At 40.3% G+C, this 23,058-nt stretch overlaps 1 protein-coding gene across 5 annotated transcripts in view; it reads right to left on the bottom strand.

Annotated features, from left to right (window-relative positions):
• Positions 1 to 23,058, bottom strand: part of raly (RALY heterogeneous nuclear ribonucleoprotein) — a 261,998-nt gene that overhangs the window by 60,306 nt on the left and 178,634 nt on the right. For all 5 annotated transcript variants that reach the window (XM_051948089.1, XM_051948091.1, XM_051948092.1 and 2 more), the window contains exons 2-4: positions 16,072 to 16,403; positions 12,297 to 12,369; positions 11,043 to 11,090 (exon numbers count right to left, since the gene is read on the bottom strand). In XM_051948089.1, the coding sequence (XP_051804049.1) occupies positions 11,043 to 11,090; positions 12,297 to 12,369; positions 16,072 to 16,330 (380 nt within the window). In that variant the 5' untranslated portion in view covers positions 16,331 to 16,403. The remainder of the gene's footprint in view (positions 1 to 11,042; positions 11,091 to 12,296; positions 12,370 to 16,071; positions 16,404 to 23,058) is intronic.

Genomic DNA, 23,058 nt, shown 5'->3' with positions numbered 1-23,058 from the left:
GCATGGTGCTCAAAGGTGGTGAACTGATCAAATTTAATTTCTTTTGGCTTTAGTGAATTATTAACTATTGATGCAGTACCACCACCTTTCCTGCCACTTCTCAGGGAGAATGTAAAGTTAAAATTTGATGGGGAGGCCTCAGTGAGAATAATTGGTGCATCTGTACCCAGCCACGTTTCGGTTAAAAACAAGCAGTCTACCTTGTTGTCTAAAATCAGGTCGTGGATAATAAAAGATTTGTTTAAAAGGGAGCGAATGTTTAAAAGTGCCATGTTGATGGTGACAGGTGACTTACAGACTGTATGGGTGGACTGTTGATGTTTTGGGAGAGGTCTGAGGTTATTAAAATTCACAGAGTGACCATGGTGGGGTCTGGTTATAAGACGTTGAGTGATGATAACAGGGATTGATGAATGGGTTGTGAAAACAGGGGGCCCAAGTCCAGTATTGTGTGTGTCAAAGGTGGAACTAAAAACATAGGAAGTGGGACCTGGGGGACATCATTCAGTGGGGGACTGGTCAGATAGAGCATGTTTGAGGTGATGGGAGGAGAGTGTGGGTTTAGTGTGTTGTACTCCATATGCAAGGTTGACTGACAGTAGGCGAGCCCCGGCTCTGTTCAGGTGGAGACCGTCTGAAGTAAAAAGATGTCTCCTCTCCCATAAAGCATCAAAATTGTCTATAAAGCCAACATTGTGGTAGCTGCAGGCTGAGGAGAGCCAGGTGTTCAAACTGAGCAGCCTGCTGAAGCGGCCAATGCCCCTGCCACAGGTGGGGGTGGGGCCAGAGATAATGACCCTCAGCTGGTGCTGTAAGAGTTTGTTAAAAAGCTGCGTGAAGTCACGCTTTAAAAGCTCAGACTGTTGTCTGGGGGTGTCGTTGGTGCCCACATGTTTGATGATCCTGTTTACCTGTGGGTGAGAGCTCAGGATGGCTGGGATTTTCTCAGTAATGTCAGAGACTGTGGCGCCAGGAAAACACAGGGTGAACGCCCCCCTCAGACGGACGTTTCTGACGAGGGAATCCCCGATGACGAGCGTCGTGGCCTGTTGTTTTGGGGGGGCAGCCGGTTCTGCAAACCCGTCATCCCTGCCAGGCGCCAGGGGGTGAGGACACCTCGTGTGCCATCGCACTGCGTCCCTGAGGAGCCGCTTTCGCTGGGCTGAGGGGCGGGTGGATGGAGGCGAGCGGCCCGGTGTTGGACAATCATCCCCTGGGGCATTGGCAGCCGTGAGTGGTGAAAAGGCTGTGGTGTCAGTCAGCGGGGGCACAGCGTTCGTTTGATGGGAGGCATCGAGATCAGCAGGGCCCCGGACCATCGGCTCCGCGCTCATAGATAGAGCCGAAAATTTATTGGTAAGGGGGATGCCGATGGAGGGGGAAACCCCGCACGAAGCCCCGCCAGAAGCCCCTCCAGAAGACACGCCAGGAGCCCTCTTCCGCCTGCGGACCACCACCTCGGACCAAGAAGTCCCACCGCTCGGGGTAGAGCAGGAGGGCCGCTGACGGGTGGAGGAGGGAGGCTCCCAGATGACGGTGTCCCTCAGTGTAGCGGCGCTATGCTGTTTCAGCTCACCGGTCTGCGTGGTCTCCAACCAGCTGGACAACGCCGGGAGCCGAGATTTGAAGGTGGCCAGGAGTGAGTCCTTCCACTGCAGCTCGTCTGATAGCCGTCCAATGTCCTCAAGAAGATCGGCGATCTTTTTTTCAGCTTTTTGAGCTGGTGCCCTACCTCTGCAGGTAAGAAGGTATCCATAGCGTTAGCCTCCATGGTTGCCATTTTCGAGTGGTAGCACACTCGGTCGTTAAAATCCAGAAGTCCGATGACTAAAACCTTTTATCCAGTAAAAGCACAAGTTAAAAATAGCTCTATGTTAAGGCCTAATGTATTAAGAGCATTAAAAACCTTTTAAAACTGGATAAAAGCTGATAAAAAGCGGCAGCTCAGCTGTGTGCCTCCAGTGGTGGAAACAGGAAACAGATATAGTTACACATATTTTGTCTCTACATGTATCCCCCTCCCCCCTCTCGAGATCGACAGGTCGAGCATCTGAGATCGACTAGTCGATCGCGATCGACGGGTTGGCAACCACTGATTTAAGCTCTGTTCTGTCACTCACTCACCATAGACTCCGATTCCCTCCTCGATTCTTTTTCTCCACCGAGCCCTGCTTACCTCCCGACTGACTCTGCCTCTCCCCCGGATTCCCTCCAGTTCCTGTTCTTTGCTTCCTGTGCCCTTAGTCACATTCAGACTCTGGTTTCCTCGAGCCTGCCTCCCCATCAAAGTAGTTTATCTTGCCTTAGTTTGTTGTAGTGGTCACTTTTGGGTTTAGTGGTTTGTTTAGCTGTTGAGTTTTTGAGTTAGTTTCGAGTAGATTTTGATTTAGTTTCCATCCTTTTGTTTGTCGTTTATTTTGTAGAGAGTTTGGTCTTGGTTTCCCCTACAATCAACTTTATATGTTGTTGTAGTTCTCGTCTTGTTAAATAAAACCCTTTTCTTTATTTGCAGAGATTTGGGCTGACCAGGACCTGGTTATATCAAGCTAGGAGAGACTTAAAGCTACACAGAGCTAGATCAATGTACCAGCGGCATGGTAACAGCATTCATGCACGCGAAGACACTCTACGGATGCCAACACGGCAAAAGCACACTGGACTACAAGCGGAAAAATGTGTGACAGATACACAAGGACAACGATACTGACCTACATGGTGAACGCTATCGATGAAATCACTAACCAGCTGGACTTAGCTGACAGACTCTGTGAGGTAAAGCTGGTGGAGAAGAGTGTGTGACTGGAACGCCCAGGACGGCAGATGTAAAAGGTGGAGGAGGGGGTAATCTGGAGCGGGGGAGGTAGCAGATGAAGCCAGGTGGAGATGCACAGTCTGGGTTGGAATTTCTACTGAGGCAGACAGGCAGTGAAGAATGAGGGAATAGTACAACGGTCCGGTGTTGAGTGGTGGTTTGAGCTTGTCTTTCACTGTCAGCAGGACGATCAGTTTCAGGTGAGCCACTTCCCACCGCACGTGTCCTATTGGTTCCTGTTGTCAGCTGACTTGTCCTTTCCTTCTGCTGTCTGCATGTTACTGTGTTCCAAATCAATTTCACTGCGAGAAACAACAACTTATGTGTAGAAACCTGACACATTGGCAATGTCAAGTTTTGCTGATGAAATGTTCCAAAAAAGCAATTCCACTCATCACTATTGTGAGTGAACACCAAAGATGCATCATTTACTTCCTTTCACCCAAGAGAACTCTGATTGGTTAAAAAAAATACAAGAAAGTTGCAGTTTTTGTTGACCCTATAGTAGAGTGAGAGTGAGGTGCAGCTAGACCACCATGAGTGGGCTCAATAAATGAGACTAAGCAGCCATGAACACTGAAACATCCATACATTTCATGAAAATTAGGACACCACAAAGTTGCTGTACAAAATCATACATTTGCTGTATTTGTGGTAAATTAAAACTCAACTACTGGCTCTTCTATTCTTTATTGTGTATTATGATTCTGTTTTCTAATATAATTTACACTGTTACTGCTTTTGTGACTATGCAATATCTACTGCTGGAGACACACTCAGAAGCCATGGCAGTAAGTGAACGTGCTCACAGTGATGACATTCAACATCCTGGGACTTGAATATTACCTCTGGACAAGAGATATATTCAACAACACCCTTGAGAGTGAAGTTTTCTGGCTATTCTCTCTATGTTCTCCATAAATAAAAGCAAAGTAAATGGAATGGGTATGTTTAACTCTGAGAATTAAAAGGATGGAGAAACCTATAATACTCAAATAAAATGTTTTTACTGCATTGCATTGTTTCGAACAGACAAAGCTTAACAGGTTTCCAGTGGTTCAATGGTCAATCAAAATGGTCTGAATTTAACCAGATGTTCTTCAGATCGGCCTTATTTTATTTTATGAGATATCCTACTGGTATAAAGATTTTAGACATCCTCCACAGTAATTAACACAAGTCAATTTTAGTTAGGACATCAGGCCTGACTGCTGTATGTATTTTCATGAAGTCCAAATGATGAAATCAGGAAAAAGCCCAGTATATTTTCACATTTCTTGTCTGTCTCAATATGTTTAAGAGATGAGTGTCTTTAGCAGCAAATACCTCATCACAGTAGTTAAACTGTGAACCTTGAGGTGGAAGAATTTGATATTGATGTCCTCTATTAGACTGATGACTGTATTTTGAATAGGATCTCACACAAACGCTCTTTTTTGTATCAGATCTCTTATTTAAAAAATAAATAAATAAATAAAATTATGCATGTCAGATTTTAATCCAAATCCATCTTGAAGACCTTAGTTTTTGGGGATGGATGTAATAGACCATGGGGAAATCTCACTAGATCATATGGACCTAAGAGAACACCTTAAAAAATGGAGAAATGTGAAAAATTTGTTACATTTCCCTTTTATTACACTTTTAAAATACCATCTTAAGAACATGCTATAGCAGGAAATCAAATTACCCACTGTTCTGTCCCGAACTCCTGGAAAAAAAGGGACACCTTAAATCAAAATTATTATTATAAAAAAGTTACTGTAACCATATTGTCAACCATTGTAATCACTTACCTAACCCAAAACCCTAACCTGGGCATTTTTAACAAACAGGTCTACTCTCTTTCACTTAACTACCTTTAAAGACCTTACCAAGAACATCTGAGTACTATAAATGTATATTGTGTATCAATCAGTCCCAAGCAATGGATGATGAAAGATTTATTTAAAATGTTGAGTTTTCGGTTCCGGGTTTAGGTCATGGAGTAACCAGATGCACGGTGAGATCGCTCTCCCAGACAAACAGCCATTTATCCCCAGTACTACTTGATGAAAAAGATAAATGGATTGGGGGAGAATGCTTAGAAGCCAAAAGAATGACGAAAGAGAGCCTGCAAAACAGAAAAACATGACGGCAGCCAGAGACAGCAGCAGTAAAATGGAGCAGGGTGGCATGGCGCCTGTGGACATAGTGAAGGCGATCAGCGATCTTAAAACTGATCTAAAGGGTGATAATAATACTCTACGACAAGAAATCCCTCAACTTGGACAAGGAATCACCGGTAAGCTGGATATGCTCAGGGCAGAAGTACGCAGTCTGTCATAGCGAGTGGAAGAAACAGAGTCCAGAGTGGAGACAGTCGAGAGATGGGCGGCTGAAACGACTCAGGCCGTAACCTCCTGCCTAAACAGCAGAAGGCTCTGCAACATAAATTAAAAGACTTAGAATCACACAGATGCAATAATATCTACATCTTTGGAGTGGTAGAAGGAGAGGAGGGGGAAGACTCGGTGCCGGAGTTTGTCAAGGCGCTCATCCGGAGCAAGCTGCCGATTCCGGGCGACATGGAGTTAAATATCCAACATGTACATAGAGCAGGTGCTCAGAAGCCCGCTCCAGACAAACCCCCGCGAGCATTCATAATCAACTTCCAGGACTTTACGACCGAAGAATGGGTCTTAAAGGAGGCGTGGAAAAAAACAAGACGGAAAACATCCAGCTGAACAACAAGAGCCTCTATTTTGATCATGATTACACGGCAGAGGTGGTTAAAAAACGGAAAGAATACAATGAGGTTAAAAAGGCACTGAAAATGAAAGGAGTTCATTTCCAGACACCATATGTAAACATGCGAATTCACTGGGAGACAAGAACCTGACTTTACAACAGCGCTGAGGACGCAAGAGCAGAGCTGAGGAGACGAGGAATCACGATGGAGGAGGCGACGCCGGCCAAAGGTGAGACTGACTGGGGAGCACGTCTGGGTGAGCTGCTGGGGTCGTGGCAGAAGGTAACAGGACATCAGGAGGCAGAGGATGACGTCACCCAGAGAGCGCGGTACAAGCTTAAGAGTTTCCAGAGTGACCATGCTGCCCAAAGAGATGGTCCCCAGCGCAAAGCGGGTAAAAAGATGAGCTAGAAACCATCACAGGCCGGAAAGACAACTGCCATTATGAAACTGAATAATTAAAAACTGGATTAGACTAAAATCAGGCTTTATGGAGGCTATATTGTTAATAAATGTCAGGGAGTGACGACCTAGTTTTCAGTAGTTTTGCTGGACTTTTAGGATGGTAGGATTAGTTACTTTAAATGGCCTAGCCACCCTATACTCAGGGCCCTATCTGAGTGATAGGATCTACCCTCGACCCACCAATGGGGTCTTGGCGAGGAATTATTTCCTCCCAGCTTGGAAGTCTGTTTTTGACCATGTTCTGTCGATTTTGTTCTATGTGTGTTCTTGTTTTATTGGGTTACCTGGGGGACAGCACTTTTACAAAGCTCTGCATGCCTTTTTTTGTTTGTTTGAGTATCAGTGTCTCATAATTTAAAAATAGCTTCTCTGAATGTCAATGGCCTGAGAAGCCCGGTGAAGAGAAGTAGAGTTTTAGTGAAAATGAGGTAAGATAAGTCCCAAGTAATATTTTTTACAAGAGACACACGTCAAATTTGGAACACAAGACACTAAGAAAGTTTGGCTACTCCATATTATAGCTCATGTAAAAATAGCAGAAAGACAGGGGTTGTGATCATGCTATCTAATTCATTAAACTTTGAGTTAATTACAGAAAAAAAGGTGATGAAGGTAGATATATAATAATCAAAGGCAGGGTAGAGAATGTTTTAGTCACATTTGTGAACGTTTATGTTCCTCCAGAGAGTAATAGACCTTTTCTTAACAGACTATTTGAAGTGATCCTATCTGAGAGTGAGGGAATCCTGATTTGTTCGGGAGATTGGAATACAATTTTGAATCATAAGCTAGACACAACAAGCACAAGCAGACATGGATGTGCTAAATCAAAAGATCTCAATAACTTAATAAAAGAGGCAGGTTTGATAGATGTCTGGAGAAGTATCCATACAATGGATATGAATATACCAACTACTCAGCTACTCACAAAGTACACTCTAGGCTGGACTTTTTCCTGGTGAATACCACAGATAGATACAGGGCATATGAGTATACAATTGGAACAGCAGATTTATCTGATCATAGCATTATTTACCTAAATATACATCTAAATAGCAAACCAAGAAATATGATATGGAGGCTGAATATTGGAATTTTAAACAAAATATCTGTCACTGTTCAGAGAGTAGAACCCAAGCAGCAGGCGCAGATGGGTGGGTGAAATTAATAATGATTTAATGGAAAAAAAACAAGAATATAGGAACAGAAAAAACACTTAATAATGAAAGCAGGAGGGAAACAGCGGGGAGGAGAAAATAAACTAACCTAAACCAAGGGTGGACCAAAAGGCTGAGATAAACTAACATAAAACTAAACTAAATTAAAAGGGAAGATGGCTTACAGAGTCCAGGGAGAGGTAGACAGAAGAGGGGGGCCCGAGCTGTCAGAGACGGTGGGGGAATTGAGTGATGAGGACTGGTGGAGGAATTATCTGAGGGGCGACGGTTTCCGAAGAGTAGGAATGTGCTGATGAGTATCCATAACAATGTCCCGGGGAAACGACGTGCAACAAGGAGGGTGAGGTGGTGAGCAGGATCGAATAGTGAGTCCGTGTAGCAGAGATGATGGATCAATGATGCAGCGCAGAGCAGAATCTAGGGCCATGCTTTATACGGCGCTGATTAGTGATTTCTGCCGGCTGCGCTCTCCGCACAGCCGTTCGTGATGAGGTTGATGAGCCGGCTCGCTGCAGCCAGAGGGGCATGACAATATCCACAGTAGAGGAAATTAAAAAAAGAAATTATTGATTGTATAAATGATAAAAAAGATGACCAGATCGACCCAACTATAATCTGGGACATGGTTAAAGCAGTTATGAGAGGGAAGCTGATATCAAGAACGGCTTATTTAAAGAAAACACGGAGATTAAAATATGATCAATTAGAAAAGGAATTGGAAAGACTTGAGAAACAACAACCTAAAAATGACAATAAAGACATAATAGGTAATCAGATTAAAGACATAAGGAAACAAATAGAACATTTAATTAAAGATGAAACAGAAAATAAAATGAGATTCATGAAGCAAACCTTTTATGAATCAGGTCCAAGGGCGACACGAATTTTAGCGAGGCGCCTTCGAATGCAACAAATAAAAAACTCAGTACATAAGATTAGGGACCCCTCAAATTCATTAAAATCTGAACCAGAAGAAATACATAGAATTTTTAGAAATTATTATGAGACCTTATATTCACAACCTGAGAACACTGATGAAGAGAAAATAAAACAATACCTTAAGTCATTGGACCTCCCTTCAATAGGCTTAGAGCTAAATAAATATTTGACTGCCCCTTTCACAAAAGACGAATTGGATAAAGCTATAGGTAGATTGGCGACAAATAAGAGTCCTGGGAGTGACGGATATCCAAATGAATGGTACAAGAAATTTAAAGAAGTCCTTGCTCCAGTATTGCTGGAATCATTTAATGGGACACTTGATAAGGCGATAGCCCCACCATCGTGGAAGGACGCTGTAATATCTATTATTCCAAAAGATGGGAAAAATAAAGAATATTGTGAGTCATATCGGCCAATATCTATTCTAAATGTAGATTATAAATTATTTACATCCATTATCACTAAAAGACTGGAGCGTTTTCTGCCCGATCTGATACATGAAGACCAGACAGGCTTTGTAAAGGGACGTCAAACACAGGACAATATCAGACGCACCCTCCATATCATAGACCATGTTAATAAACACCATATAAATGCTGCCCTGATAAGCTTAGACGCCGAAAAAGCGTTTGACAGGGTCAGCTGGGATTTTCTGTATAAAGTACTACAGAAGATGGGATTCAATGACAAATTTATTAAATGTATAAAGGCATTGTATACTGACCCATCAGCCAGAGTTAAAATTAACGGACATTTGACAGACACCTTCAAACTTTATAGAGGGACTCGACAAGGCTGTTGTGCTAGCCCTGCCCCTTTGCAATTTTCATAGAGCCACTTGCTCAAATAATTAGGCAAGATGATGAGTTGACAGGAATTAGGATTGCAGGATACGAACACAAGATAGGCCTATTCGCTGACGATATAATTATCTTCCTTCAAAATCCAAATACAACACTTCCTAAATTAGTAAAGATTATGGAAGAATATGGATTGATGTCAGGCTACAAATTAAACATGTCTAAAACTCAGGCTTTAACTTTTAACCCTTTACGCTTCAGTGCGTAGTAGGTGTACCGCCGGCGATTATACAAACACTATACGCCGATGGAAAGCTTAGATTCTCATGAATCTGCCAGTATAAACCACTTTCAGATGCAATTACCACAGCGGGTGAGAAAAACACATTTGTCCGACAAAAATGAATATTCATCCATCCGTTCTCTATACACGGCTTCAACGCACACAGCGTGACTCACATTTCCGGGTTCATTGTTACACACAAAAAAAAGATTTGACAAAAAACGGCCATAATCCAACCTTTTACATCCAGATGACACAAGCCAGTAAACTATTTTGTCCAAAACATGCCCTGAAGTCGGTATAAAATCCACGAATCGGTCATTTTCAAGGAAATGCACCTCGCGATGCCCGTCCAATATTCCCTGTATTTTTTGTCATTTTTTTTATTTAAAAATAGAATATTAGCGATTTTTTGTATTGAAAACGGCTGGAATTGACTGAAGCTTAAAGGGTTAACAGCCTTGTAGGACCTAAAGTCATGATCTAAAAGTAGGCCATGTACAGTGCAGGTGGAACTCTGGACACCAGTTTAATGTGACCACTGCTGCTGAGGCTCCTGTGATGTCATTTGGTGGTTTTTCTTGCATATCTGGATCAGAATGTGGTCATTTCTTACTGAAGAAACCTTTGGATGCTCAGATCTTGGTTTGTCTTCCAAGCTTTTGGTTCGTCTGTGTTTCTGTAGAGTGTATTCAACTGCTGAAGGACTGCATCTGCACTTCCTGGATATTTGACAGCAGCTTTACCCTTCCTGGTGGAAAATCTGTATCTTCAGATGTGTTTCCTGCTGGTTCTTCGTTTTAGCCATTTTTGCCTCTGAAGAACTTTCAAATGTGTTGGCTTTATACACACGAGAAGCATGGCAACAGAAATTGTGTCTTTTAAGAAGAAAGCATGACCTTTATTAGTGGATCATTGGTACCAAAATGACCCAATACTCTAAATTTCTCATGCATTTGTTTTTGGAATCAATGAATTTTCAGTTTTTAATGACTTTTTTAGGATTTGTATAGTATTTTGGTTATGACTGTACTCAAAGAAATTGCACTGTAAAACCTAAGATTTATTCTTAATACAATATTTCACAAATGCATAAGCTGTACCTTTTTTTTTTCCACCACTATATAAACAATTTTGGGCACACAGTCAAGCCTGTGGGAAACACTAATATAAACTTGACAACAGGTTCTCCATATACAAGTCCTTCTGAGCACGAATGTTTAAAAAAATATATTGATAAATGTTAACAAATTTGATCAATTTAGTTTTTTTATATTATTGTATTTCTTTGTAATTCTTTCTGTTGCTTATAATCACATTATTTGCAGTTCAACTTTACCAAAACTTGCAGTGTTTTTAGATTTAAAAAATACCATACTGACTGCAAACCACAGATTTCATTATCTTTTGAATTTACCTGATGTTTCTGATCAGTGACCATTGGCTGTTTTACTTCTATTCCTTGCCAAAAATTTGTCTGTCTCGTTGCAGTCTGAACAAATCTTTCTAACCCAAACTCTGATAGACCTTTTTGCATCAGAACAATTTTGTTCAGTTTTCCTCTGCGTTTTTTTCTTCAGTCAAATTTTTTTCCATGTTCACAATATGTAACAGTAATCCAAGAAAGTGTTGTAAAATCACATTTGTTCTGTTGAAAGTGCTTGTTTGAGGCATGTTTGACTCAAATTGGTTCGAACAACATTCTGCTTTGGTCCTCTGAGAGGTTAACAAGATTAACTCCTGCTGATAGCTGGAACAGAAGCGCCACAAGCACACATGCTCAAACTTAGGCTACAACTTTATTGGCTCCAAGTATTATCCTGCATCTTACCTGTCATAGAAGTCTTCTCTGTAGTAATCATAGTCAAACTCATAGCCACTGAGGAAAAAAAGCACAATAGAAAATGACTGCACAAAACAAAAGAGATGCAGTGGTTTTAACAGCCAGAGCATGGCAATGCATTTTAAACAACATATGGGAACAAAGGCTTTTTGGCATTTGAAGTCACTAAATTAATTTTAAAATAAAGGATGAAAGTGAAATAATTACTCAGTGTATGGGAGGCACAAAGAAACCATGACATACTTCGTCTCACCCCAAGAGACAGAATAGGAGTTATATTAGTAACAAAAGAACCAAAAGAGAATTCTGGAAAAATAATGCACAGTACATAAATGTTAACTAACACATTTTACAAGTGCTGTGGAAATTCACAAAAATTTTAGAATAAGACATCTGGCACAATTAAGAGATGAAGTCAAACAGTTCTTTGGGTAAAACATCAAAACACATCACACATTTGTAGAAATACAGAATGCCTGAAACTGCTGAAACTGTTATCAATTACTTTTTATATCAAAATGTATCAAATTCAAATAAAGGACTGTATTGCTGTGTGAAAATCATATCAACAAATCTGGAGGGAATTATTATGCTATCTTTGCATTTCTATAAAGCATTTTGCTCTTAATTTTTGAGCTTTCTTCTTCAAAACTTCTCTTCATTATTTCAGAATTTTTGTCCTACATCTTTACACTCATGACACAACAACTCATTGCACCAACAGATTAGCAAATACCTTTTTTATTCCTTACCTGTGCAAAGGGCATTGAGCTTTAAAACTAAATATGAACAGTGCTGTTCTACCTTTCATAACTAAATCTGCCAAAAAATCACAGTTTTAAATATATTATTAATTTTGTTGAACATGAAAATTGCCTACACAAGTACTCAGACAGCTGCAGGTTTTAGATGTAGGCAGTTGATACTGTGACTCACCACATCTTTTAAAAACAAGGTAAAGTCTGAAGCTGATTACCACCATAGAATATATTCATTAAAACAAATAAAGCATGTAAGGCACACAAATACACATTACAGACAGTGAAATAATGTCCTCCAGCAACAAAAACTTGCATAAAGAGAATTTTTCTACAAAGGTTAGAAAACCTTTAACAAATAGCTGTGTGATACCTCTTTGGGTATTATTTTGAAAAACACCTACAAATTCCTACAAATCCTCCAAGAAATGCTTAGAAATGTGAGTGAAAGACTGAGTGACACTGTTCAACAAGCATGTTGTACCTGTAAAGGGAAGCTGCAGATCGCTTCAGGCTTTTGGGTCGGTTTGGCTTTGGTTCTCCTGCCATGTTGATGTCTGCAGAAAGAGGGCAGTTTGAGCTTTTCATCAGGAAGAAATTTAACTATGAAGTCAACCACTCTGTCAACATCCAGTAAAAAAATAAAAGGTTGATCATGCACTCTAGAAAACTTTTGTCTTTATGTAAGGGAAGCCTAAAACAGGTAAAATACTTAGACAAAACCTTCAGAGAAAAATATGGGGTAGAGAGAAAACAATGTGAGTTACTGAACTCAAAGCCACTTGATGTGTTGTGATTTCCACTAGAGGAAGCTGTTGAGCTGTATACAGTGCCTGTTGTCAAACTGTCATTTATACATGATCAGGAAAGAGCTTCCTCCCCTTATTTGTTGCAATGAATGAAGAAATACAAAGGTCAACATCATGGACAGCTCACGAGAGTATTATAGAATAGTGGTCCCTTTCCAGTTCACCTTAACTGTATGACTTTGGGTTGTAAGAGGAAAGGAATGCAGGAGAAACGAACTGCATGCAGAAAAGTCTGCAGATCTGAGTTAGACTACAACCCAGGACTGAGGTGGAAGCACAAATAAATAAATAAATGATTGAAATTTTTAACAATCACATTCAAACTCTCTTCAATCAGAGAGTCTGCTCAAGTTGTAGTAGAAGGAAAAGCAACAAAGATAACAGGTCTCATTAAAGATGTCATGATAAAGTCAGTGTGAAAGTGTCAATGCTTTAAATTTAAACTTACTCTAACAATAATTACATCATACAAAAATACAGTCAAACAAATATAGCTGCTTCTGGTACATTCAGATTCAGATTCAAATTAACTTTATTGTCCTATAAGGAAATTTGTCTTGGACGAAGTGCCACATCAGATCACTGCAATTTCAACGGCCACACAATCAATTCTTACTTCTATATAATACATTTTCAATCCAACCCTACAGTCTCATCACCCCTGTCTACCGTACTCAAGATACGAACCCACAGAGCATACTTTAAACATCATCCAAACCATATAAAAACATAAATACATCATGATGTGAAAAACATTCTAATAATTAAAATTCAAAAATACTAAATATTGTAAAATGTAAAATGTAAAATGTAATTGTCTAAATCAGGGGTCGGCAACCTTTAACACTCAAAGAGCCATTTCGACCCGTTTCCCACAGAAAAGAAAACACCGGGAGCCGCAAAATCCTTTTGGCATTTAAAATGAAGACAACACTGCATATATCGCTTTTTTTTCTTTCTTTTTTTTTACCTCTATGCCCTTGTTAATCAGTCGTGATTAATTAATTACAAAGCCTCTAATTATTCATTTTTTTAAATTGTGTCCTTCTACTAATATTTATCTTACCTGGTTAATGTCATTTTTGCTCCTGGACCTCATATGTTACGTAATGTTAGCTGGAAATCAATATTTTGCGAATGTCTATTTAACTTGTAAAATCTATTTATCTTAAGCTAATAACTTTTCTCCGGTAAGTCACTGCCCTATTTTCCAAGACGACACTCCTCTGACTCTCTGACCTGCTGCCGTGTTCTTGCGAGTAACGTGTATTATCCTATCACGAGTACTTTTGACTCAAAGACCAGACGTGTCTTTCTTGGAGTGGGCTTTAATATACAAGTTGCCCCATACTTTTTGCTAGCTGAGCTGCGAAGCTGCCTGCCTGGCTAAATACTGGAGATATGTTGAAAATTCATTTCTCCATCACTCACATGTATGAAATGACATGTGAAAACAGACCCCAGGTTGAAAAAAACCGAAGTTCCCCTTTAATTACCTCCGCCAGGAGGTTATGTAATCACCGGAGTTTGTTTGTCTGTCTGTCCGTCTGTGTGTGTGTGTGTGTGTGTCTGTTTGTCTGTTAACAGCATAACTCAAAAAGTCATGGACGGATTTTCAACAAATTTTTACAGGATGTCCGGAAGAGCACGAGTAAGACTCGATTAGATTTTGGAGGTGATCCGAATCTGTCCAATTGAATGAAACAATTAAGATGTGCTTTAAGATGTGCGGCCATCTCTCAATTGTCCTTTGACCTTCAAAAAATTCCTGGATCCAGACGGTGATTCGGAGTTATGCTGTTAACAGACAAACAGACAGACACACACACACACACACAGACGGACAGACAGACAGAGAGACAAATGGCATGGCGGAGGTATGCGCTCTCCGAGTGCTTTTCTAGTTACTGCTACGATCTTCCTTTCAGATTTCCTCAAAAAACTCATTTTAGTGATTGGCCTATCCCTAATAATCAGGTTTTATGTCGGACCGATAGACTTGTTTTACTGTCCATCTCAACATTTTATGTCTAAAGCAATGTCAGATTGAAGATTCTCAACTATTCTTTCTTCAATAATGTCTAATCTGAATGCTGAGTAGTGTGAACAGTGCACCATGCTATCTGAAAGGGCACCTGAATATTCATAGTCACGTCCATAAACAATTTGATTTATGGTTATTTCAGTTTGTCCAATTACCTTTGATCCCTTAAAAAGGGAATAAAATGCATTGTTATTCCTACATCATTCACCTGATTTGGATGTAAATACCCTCAAATTAAAGCTGAAAGTTTGCACTTAAAGCCCATCTTAATTGTTTCATTCCTACGGAGCCCCTCTGATGACATGGTAAAAAAATAAATAAATTGTGGGCACGATATAGCTATAACATGCACACGAAATGCTACTTCGTTCCCACGAAGTAGGTACAACGTGCGCTTGAAATACTAATTTGTGGCCACGAAATAGGTATAACGTGCCCACGAAATACTAATACTATTAATATCATTTCTGGACAGGTGGGTAAGCAAATCGAGCGCACCCTCTCTACAACCTGCAATAATATGTGTACAGGCTGTAACTACGTGATGTTCCTAAAATGAGTGTCTTTTCTCAGCTGTTCTAGTCCATATCTTTTTATCCCGCATTTGGGAAGTTATTTATTTAGGCCTGTGTTTGATATTTTGTTGCAACGGGTAGATTATCTGCTGGCCTGTCACCCGATTTACAAACTTTTTATCCTCATCCTGTTACTACATGTTGTTTTGTGCTAATATGTAGCCGTAAACTCATTTGTGTCTGTAGAAGCTGCAGCCCTGCACACATGTCAGGACACTTTTCGCGAACAGCTGAGGGGTGTAGGCATACGACTAAGTGAGGTATGTTGAGCATAAAACCGGAGTTTTCTGTGTCAAAAGCTATGAAAGAAATGTGCTTACAGCTCTGCAGTGACTAATCATAAATAGTTGACTTCTTCACAACTGACTCCCTGACAGCTCATGTCTTCCTGCTTTGCCAATGAGAACAGGCAGATGGAGGAAAGCTCTCTAGCCGCTTGAAGGCACACTTCACTTAACCCTCATTTCCCCGCTGATACTTTATTGTACAGTAATGGCAATGAAAGGTGGGGGAAAGAGAGAGAGAGCATATGTGAACACTCCAGAAGAAAATGGATGTCATGGCTCTCAGAGGTTGGCAACGGTTCCAGAGGTTTGTATAGTCAATGTTTTTTGTTTGTTTGTTTTTGTTGACAAACTTAAGGGATTTAGCTGCAACTGAAACTCAAATCCAGCAGAAAACAGCAACCTTCAAGCAGCAATGTTTTTTTTTTGTTTGTTTATTGCCATATACACATCCTTAAATAACACTTTCAAACCATTACTGTGCTGTGCATCACATGTCCTGTGTACTAAGTGGAGCTAAGATTCATGCCGTATCACACCAACTCACCCAGTGTTTGTCCAGCCAGCACCCTGCCATTCTCTCCAATCACAGCTCCCCTGGCGTGTCTCTCGCTGGCATACTGGACAAATGCGTAGCCCTTGTGCACGGAGCAGCCCAGCACCCGACCGTACTTAGAAAAGATGCTCTCCACATCTGACTTCTTCACTACCACCGTGTTCAGGTTACCAATAAACACTCTGGAGTTGATGGACTTTGGGTCTGTCTTGTTGGTCACATTACTGGTCTGCACCTTTAGCAGCGACATGCTGGACAGATGGGTGATGCAAGAAACTGACAAATGGATGGACTGTGAAGGTGAGACACAAAGACACGGGTATCTGGAGAGAATAAGAGAGAAAAGATGACTGGAGTTAGTTATGAAGACAGATAATGGACAGCAGCAGCCACTTCACTGAAACACATTAGACACTTATACTCATAACTCCACAAACATTTGAGAATGTATGACACATTCCAATCCACCATCACCATTTACTAAGCTGTCGACAATCCATCCATCCATTCTCTATACACCGCTTTATCCTCACTAGGGTCACGGGGGGTGCTGGAGTCTATCCCAGCTGACTCAGGCGAAGGCAGGGGACACCCTGGACAGGTCACCAGTCTGTCTCAGGGCTACATATACAGACAAACAATCACACTCACATTCACACCTAGGGGCAATTTAGAGTGATCAATTAACCTCAGCATATATTTGGACTGTGGGAGGAAGCCGGAGTACCTGGAGAAAAGCCACGCATGCACAGGGAGAACATGCAAACTCCATGCAGAAAGATCCCAGGGCCAGGCCGGGATTTGAACCGGGTATCTTCTTTCTGCAAGGCGAAAGTGCTAAGCACTATCCACTGTGCAGCCCTTCACAACATTAAAACATTGAAAAACTTTGAAATAAAAACAAGAAAATCTTTCCCTCCCACCCTGGGTATATACATATATATCGAGACACACACACACACACACACACACACACACACACACACACACACACACACACACACACACACACACACACACATACTGTGTTTTTCTATCATTGTGGGGACATACCATTGACTCCCATTCATATCTAACCCCTGGCCCTTACCCTAACCCTAATTAACCCAGACCAAAACAATGGCTAACCCTAAAGAAACGTTTTTGCACTTTTTATTTTTTCGGTAACAACAACATGGCCAAGAAAACACTGTTTAAAGTTGTGGGGATCTTCTTGCTGCAAGGCAAAAGTGCTAACCACTACTCCACCATGCAGCCCTGATACCAATCCACACTTTGAAATCTTTTTGCTCTCTGATGTGTCAGTTTCACTCCCAGTTTTCACACAAGCCAATTAGATTGACTGGAGCAAAATGTGCCCAAATTAGTTTTAAGCAAACCAACCAGGTTAGGTGTAAAAGTACTCTAAATGACACTATAGTACAGGGGTCCCCAAATTACGGCCTGCCTCTACATTTGGCCCGGCCCCCTGAACAACACCAGAGACGCATTATGATTTTTTTTTCAGTCTGGCCACGCGATCTAGACTAATACACGCATAGAACATGACATTCTACTGGAACCTACAAAAGGTTCAGTGTTTCCTCTAGGAATTTTTTTCTGTAGGCGTCAGCCCCCCCCTCACAATAGAATTCTATTGTCTCCCTCCTTTAACATACTCTGATGTATCCACTATACATTACAGGAGAGTTTGATGGCCTTCTGCTGGGTGACAGGGGTTACCATGCCAACCCAGGCTGATGACCTCATACCCTGACCCTGAACCAGGCCCCCAACAGAACTTCAACCGGACCAGAGCCCGGGTGGAGATGACCATAGGCCTGCTGAAAGCCCGTTTCCAGTGCCTACATCACCTCAGGGTGACCCCTGAGAGGGCCTGTGATATTACTGTGGCATGTGTTGTTCTTGATAATATTACCACTATTAGAAGAGAGCAACACCCTGCCCTACAAACTGAAGACCCAGATGATGAGCCCATCCACCTGCAGCTATCCAGGACAGCAGAGCAGTCAGAGACACTGTATGCAATAATCACTTTAGAGTTTAAGTCACCATCATCACCACCACAGCAAATAAAGACATGATACACATTTCATTTGGTCTTCTTTATTCCCTACAAATAAAAGATAGTTCAGTTAATGTTCCAAGAGTTAACATAATTCACCTGTGACCATCACCCACCTCTAACTTGTGCTCCAGTATTTCAATTCCCAGATCTGCCCTCCTAATCTGTTTTTTTGGATTTTTCTCAGCAAATGCAGTTTGTAAATCTGTTTTACTGATAACTGGGATTACATAGAGGACATTCAATTATACAGTTGCACATGAATTCCACAGAATGAAGCTCTGGTGTTTCCTGAACATCCATCTCACTGTGTCAGTCTGTGCAGTGGAAGCTGAGGGACCATCCTGCTGCTGTCCAGTCATTCTCTGCTAAAAAGGATGAGAATGTGCAATACTTCAGTGTAGGCTAAATGTCACACTCTATATTCCACCCAAAATCTGAATGAGAAGAGAACTATCAGTAACACACCTCTGTATGCCTTTCTGGATCCCCCTCTGTAAAGGCAGCAGACACAGTTTCATCCTCTTCATCCCAGATCAGTGACATGTTTCAGTAAACTTAAACTACCATTTGGATAAATCTTTGGAGTGTTGACTACTTACAATTACAAGGTATATATATATATATATATATATATATATATATATATATGCATCCATGACATTTTATACCACCGTTTTACAGGCATCTGCTTTCTTTCTGTTGGCTGAGCAGAAGTCTATGTTAGTTTAAATAGGCTTAATTATTTAACAGGACATGATATGGATGCAGACATTTAGGCTATGTGTGGATAAAACAACTGCACAGTCAAACAGTCACTTAATATTTACAATGTAAAACATGATCAACATGAAGTACCTCCATGAGATAATGCCGAGGTCTGACCCGTTTGAACAATGTTTTTATATTTCATCTTAAGCTGCTGCCCCGTCGGGATTTCACCTAAATGAAATAACTTACTAGGCTGCCATTCAGACAGTTATTCCCTGTAATATTATTACGATTACAAAGGACTACATTTAAACTTACGCATTGATCCGGGCAGCAGTGTTCTCCACACCGTCTCTCTCTCTTTTGCAGCTGCAGCGGTGTTGCACTTCTTTCTAAAAACGTGTTCAAACTCGCCATATGAGCACGTTAAAAACTTCCAGTTCAAAAACGCAGCCTTTCGCTTCCCCGTTTCCATGGTGACTCGTCGAATCGGGGTTCCATTGATGCTGTCTTTTCAGACTTGCGGTGCACGCGCGTAACTCCGGGTCAACCTACTCCGAGTTGATTAACCCAACTCATATCAGCCGTTGTGAAACCGAAAACTCAGAGTTTTCTATCTCAGAGTAGATCAACTCAGAGTTGTGGAAGAAACTCAGAGTTTGTAAAATCTGCTTCGTGAAATAGGCCCCAGGTGATTCAAAAACAGAGAACCCTACAACTTCCACACTGCACAGTTACATGTTCGTTAGTGACCTGGAGCTTAAAATCAAACAAACCCTTTGTGTGGCCAACCATTACTTGAAGGAGACACCGACTTGAGGTAAGTCTGTTCAAAGAAAGCTTCAATTATCAAGCAATATTCACAAGCAACCAGTTGGACAAATAGATCAAAATGAAAATGACAATAATGGGTCCAGCAACTTTAGTTTTATTGTAGTTATGGTGTCAGTAACAATGGATGTCCACATTGCACAAATCTCAACCATAGCCTTCGTCTGCATGGGACCTCCATGTGAAGATCAAAATTTACATCATATAGATTTCACTTACATTTCATGCACATCCTCTGTCTACATCCATGTATCTCCACAAATCTGCTTTTACACCTATTTAATCGACACATGCATTAAAAAATAGGACAATATATTTTAAAACTAATTTAATGGAAAAGAGTCATATAACTTTTGTTCTTTTTTTATAAACTTTATTTTTCAATTTTCAAAATATTCTGACAGTCATTTTATACAAGATAATACAGTGAAATTACCCCCCACCCCCAACCTTCTGCTCCCAAACAAAAACAAAGCAAAACATAGAACTAAACAGAAACAAAAACAAAAAGAGACAGGAGTAAAAATGTAGCAACACCGTATAGTTAAACATCAAAGGAAAACCCTCTGACAAATTCAACAAAAGGCTTCCACATCACAGAAAACTTCTGTTGTGACAGTGACAATCTGTACCTTAGCTTTTCCATTGGTAAGAAAGAAAGCACCTCTTTTAACCACTGTGAAAATGAGGGTGCCTTGTCTGATTTCCAGTGGAACAGTATTAGCCTTCGTGCAAGTAGAGTAGCAAATGCAATGGCATTTTTCTGTGACCGAGTGTATTGTAAATGCGAAGATAGAATTCCGAAAATACCAGTTTTAAAATTAGGGGGTAGATTTTGCCCACTAATGTGAGACAATACTTGAAAAATATTTCTCCATTAATTGTCCAGACAGGGGCAGGCCCAAAGCATATGACCTTCAGTAGCTGGGCAATGTCCGCATCTGGGGCAAGCTGGATCCACTCCTGGAAAGATTTTGGCCAATCTTGCTCTGGTGTAATGAAGTCGGTGAAGCACCTTAAACTGGATTAGGCCATGGTGGATACATAGGGATGATGTGTGAATTCGAGTCAGACAGGATTTCCACTCCTCATCACACAAAACAGATCTTCCCAGGCCTTTCTTGTCTTCTCCCAATATATCGGTTTGATCCGTTGCATCAGTTTGTATAACATAGAAATGCGTTTTTGGCCAAGAGGGTCCAGTTCCAAAATCACATCAACTTGATTTTTTGGAGGTAGATAAGGAAAAGAAGGGAACAATGTCTTTGAGAAGCTGCGTATTTGTAAATAACAAAACATATGCGAAGCAGGTATATTATAATTTTCCCGTAACACATCAAATGTTTGAAACATGTTGTCTGAAAAGAGCTGAAAGTGAAACTTCAAACCTTTGTTATGCCAGTTTTGAAATGCTTTATCTGAAACTGATGATAGGAAAAACGGGTTATTAGATATAGGGAAGAATCTACTAACTTGCTTAAGGGAGAAATGTTTTCTGAACTGTGACCAAATTCTAAGAGATGTTTAAACAACTGGATTATTGATTTGTTGCTTTTCCTGATCACAAAGTAATGGTGATGTTACTAGGGGCATTGGGTTAGATTGCAACTCCATCTGTGCCCAAATCTCACCCTGATTATCCTCAAATGTAGATTTCCAATGTAATAATTTAGCAATATTTGATGCCCAGTAATAATAAGTAAAATTTGGTAGCCCAAGTCCTCCTTCTTCTTTTGAAACCTGTAAGTATGTCTTTTTCATCCTAGGATTTGAATTACTCCAAATAAATGCTGCTATTAAAGTATCAAGTTTCTTAAAAATGGACTTTGCCAAAAAAAACAGGTATCATTTGAAAAATATAAAGGAATTTTGGCAAGACAACCATTTTTACAATATTTATTCGACCAGCAAGTGAGATAGGTAGCGTTGCCCCTTTTATAAAATCTTGTGTAGTTTTTTCTAATAAAGTGTCAATATTTTGAGTACGCAATCCTGCCATTGTGCAGGTGATATTTATTCCTAAATATTTAAACATATCTTTTTCTAATTTAAAGGGAAAATTTGAAAAATCTTTTTCTACATTATTAATTGGAAACAGTAAGCTTTTGGTACAATTCAATTTATAACCTGAAAGGCGACTAAAATTATCAAGTACCTGAAGCAATTTTGGCACAGATTTAACTGGATTCGACAGATATAGCAGCAAGTCATCCGCAAAGAGAGACGCCTTGTGAGTTAAGCCTCCCCTGGAGATCCCTGACACCTCATTATCCATTCTAAGGGCTGTGGCTAACGGTTCAATAGCCAAATTGAATAAATAGGGCGACAAACTACAGCCCTGTCTACATCCTCTACATAGCTGGAAATAATCTGAAATTATACTATTTGTCTGTACTGACGCAACAGGAGAGGAGTATATAATCTGAATCCATTTTTGAAATGAGAGACCGAATCCAAATTTCTTCAAAACTGCAAAAAGGTATTGCCACTCTACGCGGTCAAATGCCTTTTCAGCATCTAACGAAATGATTACTTCTGAATGGTTTGTAGTTTCTGGTATATGGAGGACATTAAGTAAATGGCGCATATTATAAAATGACTGTCTGCCAGATATAAACCCTGTTTGATCAGAATCAATAACCTTCGGTGTAACAGTGCTAATTCTGTTAGCTAAAATCTTAGTGAGAATTTTATAATCACAGTTCAAAAGACTCACAGGCCTGTATGAGCTGCACTGTAACGGGTCTTTATCTTTTTTATGTAAAACTGCTATTATGGCTTGCGTCATAGTAAGAGGTAGTTTTCCAAGGTTAAACGCTTACTGGTATACACATTTTAGTAAAGGTGCCAATTTATCTGCAAAAGTTTTATAAAACTCAATAACAAAACCATCGGGCCCTGGTGCTTTGCTACTCTGCATTGATTTAATGGTCTGAAAAACTTCATTTGTAGATATTTCCTTATTAATTTGGACTCTGTCCTCTGAAGAAATTTGGGTAATGGGTATTCCATCTAAGAATTCTGTTAACCTAGTATTATCAACTGGCTCACTACTATAAAGATTACAATAAAACTGTTTAAATTCATCATTGATGGTATAAGGATCTGCAGTTTTGTCACCCGAAGCTTTAGAAATTTCAGAAATAGTGTTTGCAGCTGCTGCCTGTTTAATTTGGTGAGAAAGAAGTTTACCAGCCCTTTCCCCATGTTCATAAAAGATCTGTTTTGATTTTAAAAATAAATGTTCTGTTTGTTTGAGTGAGAGACTTTTATATTCAGAATTCAATAATAATTTCTTCTGATAAAGTCCTGATGTTGGCGCCACAGCATATAAATGATCTGTTTCTTTAATACTGTCAGACAGATCGGAA

The sequence above is a fragment of the Acanthochromis polyacanthus genome, chromosome 5 (assembly GCF_021347895.1).
Source record: "Acanthochromis polyacanthus isolate Apoly-LR-REF ecotype Palm Island chromosome 5, KAUST_Apoly_ChrSc, whole genome shotgun sequence".
NCBI classification, from domain to species: Eukaryota; Metazoa; Chordata; class Actinopteri; family Pomacentridae; genus Acanthochromis; species Acanthochromis polyacanthus.
The sequence above is the reverse complement of the archived record's forward strand: the minus strand, read 5'-3'. Positions and strand labels throughout refer to the sequence as shown.